The following is a 13,949-nucleotide window of genomic DNA, read 5'->3' as shown; positions in this document are numbered from 1 at the left end:
TGATGTGAAGTTTGACAAATGGCGGAAACTGAATATTTTTTAATATATCGATAAGCTATTCCCTTCAACCGATACCATAGTGTACAAATTTATGATTCTTACATATCTATATATTTTTGGATAAATATTAACAAACATGAAATAGACGCGTTTTAAGTAACATGGAGTAAATGGAATATGTTTCTATGTTTCTCTGAGGCATATTTCCGTCACACTGCATAATTTTTTGACAAATGTACCATATTTTAAACAATTTTATCTGATATATCGACTAAAAAGTCAATCTGTCGAGTATATTCGTATAGATTATGATCTGTGTTAAATCATAACGATGAGATCTGTGGTAACAGTGTGCGTCAAAAATTTTGTTGTGATCGCTTTTCCTTTTCTCAACAAACGTTTTTAAAATTATTAATAACAGGTTAAAAATTACATTTTAAATTATGGAGGTGAAGGAATGCAATGATCTCTCGGAGGAAGTAAGTTTATAAAACACTGCAGTTATCTTAAATTTAAATATTGATTAATTATAGATAATGTTGTGACGTGTTTCAGAATCAATTCATTGTGGACGATGTGAGCAAAATTATTAAAGAAGCTATTGAAAACTCTATCGGTGGTACTGCATATCAACATAACAAAGTAAATCAATGGACATCTGCTGTGGTGGAGTCTTGTTTGGGTCAATTGACGAAATTGCAGAAGCCTTATAAATATATAGGTATGCATATACACATGTCAAGAGATTAAGGCGCAACAAACACCGGTATATACTAATATTATGGAGCGACTTTAAAAACAAGGGTTCTGAATTGTCTGTATAAATCTTTATTTTATTCTATATCAATCTCAATTGTGATTGAATTTACATGATTCCTTCTGTATGAATATTTCCACTGGTCTTACAGAACTTTGAAGAATTAGTTTTTTTTTCTTAAACATAATATACTTGTTTAACATGTTATGTTGCAATTCTTGCAATAACATTGTTAATAATACTAGTTTTTGCTCTACATACACAATGACTCAATTATACAAGGTTAAATGTGTAAAACTTGTGTCTAATTTACATTTAGAGTGTAGGGCTATAAAGTACACTGTATGTTGGACTTTTTTGCCGCATTTAGCCTCTTGTCTGGGGCATTGTGTTTGGTATTAGTATATAAGCTACATTTAACAAAGTCATATCTTATTTCTCTGCAATGGTATTGCTATAAGAATACCATGGATGACACATTTTAATGTTGTTTATGTCCATAGTGTTGTTCATGTACATATATAGGCTATGGTTTCCACATACTATTAGGTGGGTTGTCAACTTGTTTAGATACCAGTTACATAATAAAAGCAGTTGCAGTTCTAACACAAATATATATTTTTACAGTGACATGCACAATAATGCAAAAGAATGGCGCAGGACTTCATACAGCCTCATCCTGTTTCTGGGACAATAATACCGATGGATCCTGCACTGTCCGCTGGGAAAATAAGACTATGTACTGTATTGTTTCTGTATTTGGCCTCGGTATTTAATATTATTGTAATAATTGACAATCTAAGTTAGTCTATTGCATAATTAAATTTCCATTACATCTCTTGCTTTATTGTTTAAAAAGAATGCAATGCACTGAAAAAAATTGTAGTACTCACAGAATATAGTGTTAATTTAAAGCAATTATAATTATGAGCAAATTTAGTGATTGCAAAATTAAAACAATGCTAATCTGTGTCAGATAACTTTGATCTAGCATATAGCCAACTACAAATAATTTCTTGTAATTAACTACTTTCAGTGACAAAATAAATTGTTACAAATTATGGAACTTTCACCACCTACAAGCCTGCCTTTACATTTCTAATTTTAATTCACTATCATATTCAGTCATCATCTAAGTTATATTCATATTCATAAATATTTACTGTTATGAACTTAAATATGTATGTATAGTAAATGTACAAATATAAACACTCCTGTCAGTACTTATAGTATTTTATTTTGCAATAGATAATTGTCATAACTTTATATGAATATTATTTACAGCCTTATTACTTATAAAATTACAGTTGTGGAGGCAGTCCAATATTGTGGTGTAATCTTCACCTTATACAGTTTAATGTATAACATTTATTGCATTACAATGCTAAACAATCATTAAAGTTATATGATTTGGAACAATTAAACCTTAAACTTTTATAGTTATACTTAATTTTAAGTAAGTAGGATATATTTTCGTACTAAATAAATATATATATTTAAAACCAATATACTCTTTTTATTGCCCTTAATATGACTATGTTTGTTTAAATATTGTTCCCTATAATATAGTTTGTGCATAGATTATAAATAATGGGTCTACTGAGACTTTTAAAGTTAGTATTCCTGCCTATTAATAATATTATACTGTCATTAAGTATAATATAATTTGTAAATCACGGGATCTTACCACGTTTTATTTTTGTTATATATATTTATATATATATATCTTATATATAATATATATTGGCGAAGATTATTAATATAGGACAATTCTATATATAACATGTAAAATTACACCGTTAATGTTCCTAAATAAATAAATAAATAAAATAATATATATCCTATAATATATTTCGGCAGAGTTTCAATGGCCATGATCACGGGTAAACTGTTTAACAAAAATAAAGCGTGGTAAAATCCCGTGATTTACTAATTATACTTATAAATAATGACCACGTCAAACTTAAATTATATACTGTAATTTTGCATAGAATTGGAATAGGAATAGAAATAGAATGGTAATACTAACATGGTTTTAGTGGAAAATACTATATACACCATTTTATTGTGTTTGACTTGAGCTTACATGAATCGTTGTTAATAAGTAGTTTTTTCATGGTATTAAATGGCTATTTTAAATTATTTATTTGCATACTTTGGACACAAAATATTAAATTAGTGTATTATAACAAACTTTAATATTAATTTTTATACTAGTAAGGGACTTAAGCATATGTCTCGCCTGATGATAGATGGCTAACTTACCCCTGTTTATAGTACTTTTTATAAATTATTATTTCTAAAATTAAATTCGTTTGACCGCAATCTCGCCTGACCTTTGTTTTCATACAAAGTCAAATGTAGGTAATCACAGCGGAGCGAATCATATTTGGGGACATATCCATGGTCCTAATAGGATAACAATTGAAGAACAGCATGGAAATAGCTGAAAGATAGAACATGACTAAGACCACAGTCAATGGCTGTTCTGTAGTTCATTCAGTAAGAGATAGAGTTTGTAAATTTCCCTATTTTTGAAATATATTTCATTGATTTTCAGCTCTTAGTAGTCGTAGTGTGATATTATACAGACTGTCCCGTAAGTAGTGAACCAACGGGTTATGGGGGGTAGTGAGACCTATTATCTAACAAAAATACTAAAGTTTATAGTCCTAGGTCTTTATTATGTTATGCTTTGTTTTTAAAATGTGGTGAAAATATCATACATGTAAGCTATACATTAAATTTTACCCTATTTGTTTTTTTTTAATTTTATTTTTGTTTTTTGTTCAAGGTAGTTAAGAATACATAAGTCTTCCTAATTAAATTAGATATTCAAGGATATTGAACAACAACAAGAAAATTAGAACATAAATTATCTAATTTATATTTGCATCTATAAACTTTACTTTACGTCTTATTTTATTCTATACCATGGGATATTTATAGGAGAAAATAAAAATATGATTTTTGTAAAAACCCTTTTATTAAAGTTTTTTGTTACAGTAAATGCTTAAAATTTCTTCCGCTTGCCCTTATACATAACCAAAACCTTTCTCTTCTCTTCTTTCTCTTTTCTCGATACACGGCGTATCTAAGAATAAAATAATTGTTCAATTCGAACTAGCAGTTCTTGAGCTTAGACCGTTCATGTTATATAAACATACTCTGAAGCTTTATATACTCAATTTAATAAGTAGGACAATTATTTATGAACACGTAATGACAAAAAAAATGATATTGTAACATTAACATAATTTGTACATTAGTATAAGTATCAACCTATAATACTGCTACTACAATTATGTGTCAAAAAAAAATTAGTCCCTGCAAAACTAAATCTGAGGGAGCAATTGTTCGAAATGTATATAACACTTCGAACAATAGGCAATAAATATATCAATTGCGTAGACTTTCTTCAATAGTCCGTGTTAACAGAATTGGCCAGACACTATTGGAGAATAATAGGATGAGCATAAAATAAGATCATTAGCCTAATGCAACGAACAAATTATAATCCTCTGGTCAGATACTTTGATTTCAATAATAGCATTTGGCTATTTGATCAATTCTAAAAAAAATCCTATTTAGTAATAATGGAAATAATTAAAGAATCCTAATTGTTATTACTAAATTAGAAGTAATTTTAATTTAGATGTTATTATAGTAGAATGGTGACAAATATACAAGTGAGTCAGAGTTCTTAATTATTTAAATGTAAATAAGAAAATATAACGAAAACACATATTTTTAAAAATTCGCGGCATATTCAGCAGCGCAACATATTTGTGTCACGTGACTCGACATCGATCCAATGGTTGAGCGCGTCTCGGGTCCATTCAACTCGGCTCGGCCATCGCCGGGGAGGGACACTTCACAACACCGATTCTATTCATACATAGAAATATTTATATATTTCTGTCTCTTTTACGCGTATTGAGAAATAGTTAAATGAATGGTGAACGAGTGAAATAGGAATATGTTCGAGTGGAAATTATTGAAAGCTGGGCCAGGCCAGTCGCTATGTAGAATTTTTTTGATGTGGGTGTTGTGTCTCGGTACGTCAAACGCTTCAATGATTATTATTTTCAAGTGGACCTTAATTTTTGTGGAAATCGTCATCTAATTGTATGTTTCGTGGTGTTTCATAGTGTTTGATGAACATATTCCTTTGTGATTGTAGACAATTTATCTAGTGACGGCAGATAATAAACTGGAGGGGGGGCTGCTAAAATACTACGACAGGATAGTAACAACGTTTTTACAACTCGAGAGGTGCTCGGAGCGCTCATAAAATTCTCATCTCAGCGCGGACTAGTGGGACTTCCATTTTGTTATAATATGTGGTTTGGCTGTTTACACGGTGCGTTGTGTTCAAGACAATGGAAAGCGACGGTGAGTGGTATATATAAAAAACGAGATGTCTGCGCATGTATATAGGGCGCATATCACAATAAACATGCAGGTGAATAAATAATGGCATTCGATTTTGTGCATCGTGATGGCGCAGTCGTGTTGAAGGAGATGAGATTAGTCATTAGTGCAAGCAGGCGGCGCGGTCAGTGGCTGTCTCGTGCGTAGCACAGCACAGGTTTCGACAAGCTAATTGATTCCGCTCAATCTGTAAGCATGCGCCGATCGTGCATATGAACATACATACGTCGCGTTTACACCACCCTTATCAGCTGATTACACTAGGTATACAAAATGAATCGGTCATTCTAGCATATAAAATATTATAGCAATCTATAACTAGTTGCCTAGTTAACGCTGCTTCAATTATTAGTTATAAGCACTGGTAGTGTTAATCTGTTGATGCACTTGCACACCAATAGTTATTGGAATGTGATTTTTTAGAATATTATATTTTGATAACTGAGAAAATAAATAACAAATATAATATGTATATATCCAACAATATTCCTATTTCATCAAAATGTGATGAAGTAATATATGTGTACATATTTATGTACTTATATTATATCTACGTTCATCAAATAATTAATATAAGTACAACATATAAAACCATGAATCATGGTATATATTTACAGTAATACAAGTAACTTGGAGCACCCATACAGGTTACAACATGTTTAAAACTTAGTGTAGCCAGATTAACAAGTATTTTAAATGTCAAATTATTCACATGAACTATCTTTGTATAAGAAACCTGTCAAGTGTGAGTCTGATTTCTACCCATAGGGTTAGGAACTAATAATGTTTATAGGTAATTATTATCTTTTCTAATTTATTTTCATATGTACAAGATTGTTAAACCTATAATATTAGACATTAATGTGTTTGGGATTTCCTTAATTTGAACCATTTGTGGCTATAAAATCAAACCATGTAATGATTGGTTTCCATGTTTATCTGTGTGGAGTTTCAATGATTTCTAAAGATTATGCATGTATTAAACTACCTTTTTATTTTTCCTGTAATTTTTACATAGTCTTAACTGCAAGTTTGTTTGATATTTTTGATACCAATTTTTCAGTGGGGTTTTTTTTTATTTTTACATTTTCCATGTTAAATCAACATATATCAGCCATGAAATATAAGTTACAGTTACCTCTACTGCTTCAAATAGTACACTATTTTAGCTAATAGGGCTACTTTAAAATTTCAATTCTTCTTTTCAGGTTTTTTTTCTTGTGGTATCGCATTTACCCCGATTTTAGGATATTCTCCAAAAACGAAATGTTACATCATTAATTTATATCTAACAACGGCCATTTCAGGTTCTTGCTTCTAAAGTATTTTTTTTTAATATTTCTTATCTATGGTTAACAGTATCTCAGAATACCGATGCTAATTTCAAATTGATAGCATTAGTTGTAATCTTTAATGTACAAATGGAATGATGTACAATCTCACAATAATGTCATAAGGTTTTTTTTTATAACTTATTGGTTATGAACTCTTAAATGATGACATCTTACAAGTTGATCTAATTATTCTTTATATTAAAAGAATAAATAAATTTGGCTTCTGATGTTCCAATAAGTTTGGACATGGGGTGGATTAATTGCAGAAGTTTGCCATATCTATATATTTTTTTTCCGTAATCTCTATCATGAAATATGCTATATTTATCTAAAGTAGGTTAGAACATAGATTTGTATATTCTAGTTGTTGTTGTTTGAAATGGCTTGTTTGTCAGTTTGTGATTTGGAATGCAAACAAGGTGATAGACCACTTCAGTATAGTGATAGCCATTGCCTATACATGTTTATAATTTTGTTTATTTGCATTCTATAGTGATATGGGAATTGGTGTCAATGTGATATAATAATAATAATCATTATTTCCTACTTAAGTACAAGCATCCTTACAATAGAATTTATACTTAAACTTTCAAGTATGTAAAACAATAGCTTTTCCTTATGAGAGTCCAGAGATTTAAGTGCCTTGAAATCTGTAATGTATATCTCCACTCTCTCCAGGACCATATATATAGAGTATTACATATATATATACAATATTATACAATATTATTTATTTATTAAAACTTTCATGTATAAAACACTAATATAGATGCATACTTTATATTATACATTTTATATATCTTCTAACAGTAACATATCTGTTTTGGTTTGAACTATTCTTGGATTATTATAAAAACAGTAACTATGTACCCTTGCGTTCGTCAATTTTTTTAGACGAAATACAGCCTTTGTCCCTTTTTATTTAGTCTTTTTTTATTATGATTGATGAAATGTAAACGAAAGGCACACTTTAACATTAGTATAGATTATAAATCACAGCATGTTGCAATGCGAAAACTGCCCTATTTTTTATTTTTATTAGACATATTGTATTATTTTTATTAGAACGCGTGCTTTTTTTTATCCAATAATCCGTTAATAACGCTGCGATAAAACTGCGTCCAATTATACCTATTGTGATAATTGCATTCACTGTTCTTGTATAGCACGAGTAATACGTTTTTTTTGTGTGGCAAGCATGTTAGACACATTATGGCAATATTGTCATTGTAACAAGCTTGTAACATGGTACAGGCTTTATTTATTTATCAGGGTAATTATCATATTTCTATATAGATACACATTTAGCTAACTTTAATATATACAGACAGCATCAGTATAGTCGTAAGTGCGTTTAAATATCACTACTCCATTGTCTAGGTATTTTTAAGTTCCCGAGTTCAAATATTAATAAAGTAGGAGGTAAAGTAATTAATATACCTAATTTCTATTTGAAGATGATTGAAGATTTTTAAGATTTCTTGATGCATTCATCTCTGTAATAACATGAAATAAAATTTGGATAAAATTTTTGAAAAGTAATTAATAAAAACAACATTTAATTTTTTTGGAAGAATATGAATTGACTGCACCCGTCTGCATCAACGGTTCTTTTGAAAATGGTACTGATAGGATCAAGTCAGATAGGTTAAGCTATAGTGGCGCATTAACTACAATAATTTCCATGGAGACAGTGTGGAGGTCTACCTTAATGCTAAAAGCATACATGCCAGCAACTGGGCCATTTTTGTAGTTCTCGTTACTATTCCTATCAACATAATTGTCAACAATCTCAAACTCACAACCACTATTGTATGTTACTGGAGTGCAAATTAACTGGCTGGCCGACTTGATGATAATAATGACATGAGCAGTACATATATATTTTACATCAATGGGTCAACATACGTGATTCGTTATGCGAGTCCACTAATAGCATCATTCAGAAGAAAGTATATGCATAATATGTACCTTTAACTTTTATGGTATGAGCAGAAAAAATTAATAAATAAAATAAATCCAAAAGGTACTTTCCCGAATGCTGTTATTCGTGATAGAATACAAGTCATAATTCCAATATAAAATGCCTTTTCGCTTTATTTCTTATCACACTCACACTACTATTATCACCGTGACGGTGCTTAGCATTCGTACTGCTAGTGCTATATGGTTTTTTATATGTTACACCTATGGTAATATCATATTAATTTCATCATAACACTGAACTTCACAAGTAAGGAGCCATCCAAATTACGACACACAATTTCATTAATGCACCCCCATATATTAAGCAGATATATAAACATATAAGAACATTTTAAAAGTAAAAATTTCGTGATTACTTATATATTTAAATTGAAATGTGATGTCAAAAATGTATAGTAAATTAGCCTTATATATGTACCGATGATCTGATTTAGGGCTCCTGGATATCCTGGATAAGCGCCATATAATCCCAAGCCAAGATCTTGTGTTATGGGTTCCAGACAACTAATATAAATATTTAAATACATTTATTTTTATATCTAATAGAAATAGTCCGTCTATTTGTTCAATTTTTTTTTAATTATTTTGCGCTAAATAAATAAGGGATCAATGCTAATGACTTTCTCTATCAGCCAACTTTTGTTACTGTAGACATACACGAGTCGGTTAGTAACTAGCAGATATGTTTTGAGTGTATTTGAAGAAAATCTAATCAATGACACATCAAGTGTGTGTCGTGAGCCTATGGACCATCTTTTTATTTGAGCGTTGACGTATTGGGGAAGCCCGCGAACACAACTTCTTTGCATGAAGTTGCATAACACGGAAAGGATTTTTATATTCACCTAAAAACTATTTACATCCGCAAGGTTTTGGCAGTAAATACCTTTTGTAAGTAACCATTTGCCCTATTATAAGTAACTGCTGAAGGAAGGGCGTAGTCGTGCTATATTTGCTATCACATGTCTTAATTTCGTTGTCCCGCTAGGATGTTATACTTAAACTGAATTAATCCTTACTCCTTGCAAATATGAATAAGCTTCTTAAGGTGACAACGGCTCAACTAATTTTCATGGTGCTATTTATATGATAACTCATAAATTAAGTGTACAAGATAGATTTCTTATTAAGAAATTTAGTATACACTTAATATCGATTTATATTAATACTATAATTACGCAAGTCTGTCTGTTTGAACAAACAATAGTTATACCCTGGGAGAGTCTGAAGTCTGAACTAGGTCGAAACCTGTACACATCTTCACACATTCCATTGGAACTGTATATATGTAAATACCTACGAGGAACGGTTGGGTATTCCGCGATGTTTAGTCTCAATAACAGCGTAATATATATAACATTGTATTATCAGTTCCAGAAATTTTGTGTCGCAAGATTCATTAGCCAAAGCTCGAGTAAATTCATAGTCAGAATTCAGAGAACGCAATCTGTATACAAGTGAAATAATATATCGACACTGGTGTACAGTGTGTTTGACAGGTCATATTACTATTACTTCTATTATTCTTGTAAACTAACTGGTAGAAATTCTAGAAGTGGCAGCGAAAATCATATTAAAATCAGTTGGTGAATGGAGAAACAAAAAACGTGGTTTTCCTACATGCTATATACTTCTATGGAGATGTAGAACAAATCAAGTATTTATTAATTAAGTATATTTTTAATGACTTGATTTTTAAGGTCTATACAGACATTCATTTTATGGGTAGGAAAACGATGGTCTCTGTTGGTAAAGCAACAAATTGCAAAAGTAACAATAATATAGAACAATGGACAACCAGTTTTTTAGAATATATTAAAAAATATAACAGTCTATAGAGGTGCGTCGTGGACGTGTGCCATGTGAGGATATTGTCAAGTTTGAAAAAATTTATTCTTTTTCACTGACCCCATGATTGCATAATAAGATCTATGAATTTCGTAAGAATTATACCTATTTCAGAAAGAGAGATGCTTGAGATCCATTTTGCCCATATATGACTCAATTATGACGAATTACAACGTTTTATAAATAAACATTAATTAACTATACATAACATGTGTTAACCTAACTGTAGACGTAACTGTAGTTATAATATAATACAACATATATATACATATAGTTATAATATAACATAATATATATAACACATCAAGAAAAGCGTCATCCATGATAATTCTTGATTAAACTGTTTTTATTTTTAAAATTCCTACACGTGTTAAGTAATAATCATCTAGAAGTTGGGATAGATATTTGATGATACTTTTGACTTTGAATGTTGTTCTTTGTAATACATAAAAATACCAAAACGATGAAATCATAACTGTTATAAGACTAAAAGAGAGATATTTGTAATTTGAAAATATTGCACTTGTAATTTGTCTGTGTGCTACAAATTTTAAGGCTAAGAAGATATATTGTTCTTTACTGCTTAGAGTACCCGAGTTTTCTTGATTGCATATTTAGCAATGGCACTTGCACTCTAATGTGTTCAGTATTTATTGTATTAACTGCGTCTATCAAGCGGAAACCATCGTGGTTAATTCCGGGTGAATTCGCCGTCAATTTTAGTTTCTATTAACGATATCGCTGAGCAGAATGTTACTTTGTCTAGGCCTGCTGAATGTATGTTCATCCCGTACTGGTGCCCCGCCAGCGTATATCGTTAGGCACGCGGGAGTACTATAATCACCCATTAAAACATCATCTATAAACAGTTGATGATGTTGTATTTGGATCGTACGCAATATGTAGTATAAACATTAAGTGTATAGTTCCGTATCGTATGCGGTTTGTTTAAAAATAACTAATTTGACATTTGAACTGTAACAACATATGATTTCACAAATTAAGTAGCTACTTAAAGTAATTAAATTTAAATAGTTATTGTACTGACTTTTAAATGTTAGACTCAATTTTAGCACACAACTGTGGGATATTTTCTAGCAGTTAGAGTAAAAAATAAAACAAAAGACGAGACCTCAAGCCCCAGGTTATTGATCTGAGCTAAATCCATTCAGAATTAACGTAACTCAAAATAGCTTTACAGCCAACGGAACGTGAATGCACTTGTAGGAAAAGATTCTGTGATATTTTATTTGTTGCATATCTAATGTACCCTTAATCTAATATTATAAAGAAAGCGAACGAAACTATATAATTTGGAATGAGGAAGTAAACTCTAGATATTCTTTTGCTTATAACGTACCAAATTATTCCAGATTGACATGGGTTATATATTATGTTATACTCACCAAGTTATGGTATAAGTATTGAGAAATATAAAAATCAATATATTGTTTTAAATAATTGTACCCGCCTACGCTAACAGTTGTAGACGCTGGCAGGGCTACAGTAGAGGATGATAAGATGAGCGTGAGGTCAGGTCAGTTCGCCCATCATGACAAATTCACTGTAAGTTTATTATAATGGTTTCCAGTGGGAACCGCGTTAAGGTCAATCTGACATGACTACATTGCTAGCTATAGGGTCATCAGTCCACATAACTAACAATCCACTTCCCCCCTTAAAAATTATTGTACTTTATTAATGTCGCTAAAACACAATAAATTTTTGATTGATTTGAGTTTTTATTTTTGGGCGTGGTTTAAAAGAAGTCAGAAAACACCTTTAAATTTATAAAATACATGCTGTTCCCGCGACTTCGTCGCGAATTTAACTTTATTTTGCTAAATTAAAAGTAGCCTAAGTTACTCCTTATTATATCAGCTACCTGCCAATAAAAGTCCCGTCAAAATCTGTTCAGCCATTTCAGAGATTAGCCGGAATAAACAGACAGACAGACAAACTGTAAAAAATGTATGTACCATGTGTTATGGTGTAGGTACCATATTTTTATTCATATCGTAAAAAACTGTTATTTCAATATTACAAACATACACTTCAATTTTATTTATAGGTATAGATAAATAGATCATGTTCTATATTAATACAGGATACTTTTTATAAATACGTGAGTGATGCGGCGCGAGATAGACCTTTATTTTTGTTTTTCGTGTGGAGAAATCTTCAAAACACCATCGTTCCTTCAGAAGGGTGAAGAGGGGGTGGGTGGTATTCTCACCCACTAAAAATCACACGGTGTTCCTACGCAATATGCCTACTATAACATGTATGAGTGTAATCCTTTATGATACTACGTTTCCTACCAAACAAACTAACGTAGTATGTGATGATATGACTCATTGCGGTTTGACTTTGCCAACAGATAATACTAAAACTCACTATGCTTTATTGTATATACACTGTGAATGGTACTTGTTAAATTTTCCGGTCACTATTATTATAGGTATAGTATAAAAAAATGTATACCGATACGATTTCATAACGACATTAAGGACTGTTATTTGTGATATTTAATGTAAATATCTATGTAGTACTTATCTATTTCAAATATGTTAACAGCTCGTTAAGTAGGATTATTAATAATGTGAACTAATTACTCCATCGTTCACGTCGTTTCCCCTAGAAATAATAGTGATAAATTTGGTCATGATGGGCCAACTTATCCTCCACTGGTGCTCTACCAGCGTAAACTGTTAGCGTTAGCGATGCACCATGCCACAATCATCCATTAAAAACAGCTCTTTAGGGGAACAATTATGAATTAATGACTATAAGGGGCATTCATAAATTACATTACACGAAATTCGTTATTATTGACAACATCCCCCTCCATGTCACATTTAGTGACTACTTGCGAGACCTTACCTTACCACCTAGTGTGACACTCATCGGATCAGGGACAAGCGCTTTCAAACGCAAACGATCTATATCTAGACGCTTGGTTTCTGATTGTAAGAGAGTGAAATGGTTTTTGTATGTATATTATTAATAGTATTTAATTTGTATTTATTGTATTCTAGCTACCCGCACCGGCTTCGCACGAGTGTGCATATAACTTACATATAAACTATCCCTTGAATTACTCTATCTATTGATAAATACTGCATTAAAATCCGTTCCGTTGTTTAATTACTTCATTTTATACTATGTAGATTACGGATGACAATCTTCGGACTATTGCTTGTAATAAAAAAAAATCGTCGTATTTGAAAAATACAGTCATTGTAACGGCCTTGGTGGTCTAACGGTTTAGTACACCGCCTTTTATCGATGGTCGCGGGTTCGATTCCTCGCACGGTTTAAATATTTGTATTCATGAGTATGATTGTATTGGTCTGGGTGTTTTCCTTGTATATTATATGTCTATATCAGTTATATACTGTTTTATAAGTATCTATACCAGTTGTCTAGTACCCATAATACAAGCTCTGCTTAGCTTGGGTAAATGACGTTGTGTGAATTGTCTTGGAGTTTTTTTTTTATTATAGAGACGAAAACGGGAGGAGGTGCTAGTTGTAAATAACTTCAATATAATTAATTATGACAGTCTATGTGATTTTTACAGAATGTAC

At 31.1% G+C, this 13,949-nt stretch overlaps 2 protein-coding genes across 3 annotated transcripts in view; both read left to right on the top strand.

Moving 5' to 3' along the window:
- Window positions 1-329: 329 nt before the first annotated feature.
- On the top strand, window positions 330-2,263 carry LOC131846491 (dynein light chain Tctex-type 1). The gene is made up of 3 exons (XM_059195809.1): window positions 330-479; window positions 556-721; window positions 1,385-2,263. The coding sequence occupies exons 1-3, from the start codon at window positions 444-446 to the stop codon at window positions 1,531-1,533; spliced, it is 351 nt and encodes a 116-aa protein (XP_059051792.1). The 5' UTR covers window positions 330-443; the 3' UTR covers window positions 1,534-2,263.
- A 2,529-nt stretch (window positions 2,264-4,792) lies between these two features.
- Window positions 4,793-13,949, top strand: part of LOC131846402 (protein capicua homolog) — a 39,944-nt gene continuing 30,787 nt past the window's right edge. For both annotated transcript variants that reach the window (XM_059195684.1, XM_059195683.1), the window contains exon 1: window positions 4,793-5,152. The gene's annotated coding sequence lies outside the window, so the exon portion shown is untranslated. The remainder of the gene's footprint in view (window positions 5,153-13,949) is intronic.

The sequence above is a fragment of the Achroia grisella genome, unplaced genomic scaffold, assembly GCF_030625045.1.
Source record: "Achroia grisella isolate CSIRO2021 unplaced genomic scaffold, CSIRO_AGI_Agris_v1 utg511, whole genome shotgun sequence".
Lineage (NCBI taxonomy): Eukaryota > Metazoa > Arthropoda > Insecta > Lepidoptera > Pyralidae > Achroia > Achroia grisella.
This window is presented reverse-complemented; position numbering and strand designations above follow the sequence as displayed.

What these genes read in the sequence shown, in the direction of transcription:
- LOC131846491 (XM_059195809.1), top strand. Translation starts at nt 444, where the DNA reads ATGGAGGTGAAGGAATGCAATGATCTCTCGGAGGAA. An exon ending in GCAATGATCTCTCGGAGGAA is followed by an intron (nt 480 to 555) that starts GTAAGTTTATAA and finishes GACGTGTTTCAG; the next exon opens with AATCAATTCATTGTGGACGA. An exon ending in GAAGCCTTATAAATATATAG is followed by an intron (nt 722 to 1,384) that starts GTATGCATATAC and finishes ATATTTTTACAG; the next exon opens with TGACATGCACAATAATGCAA.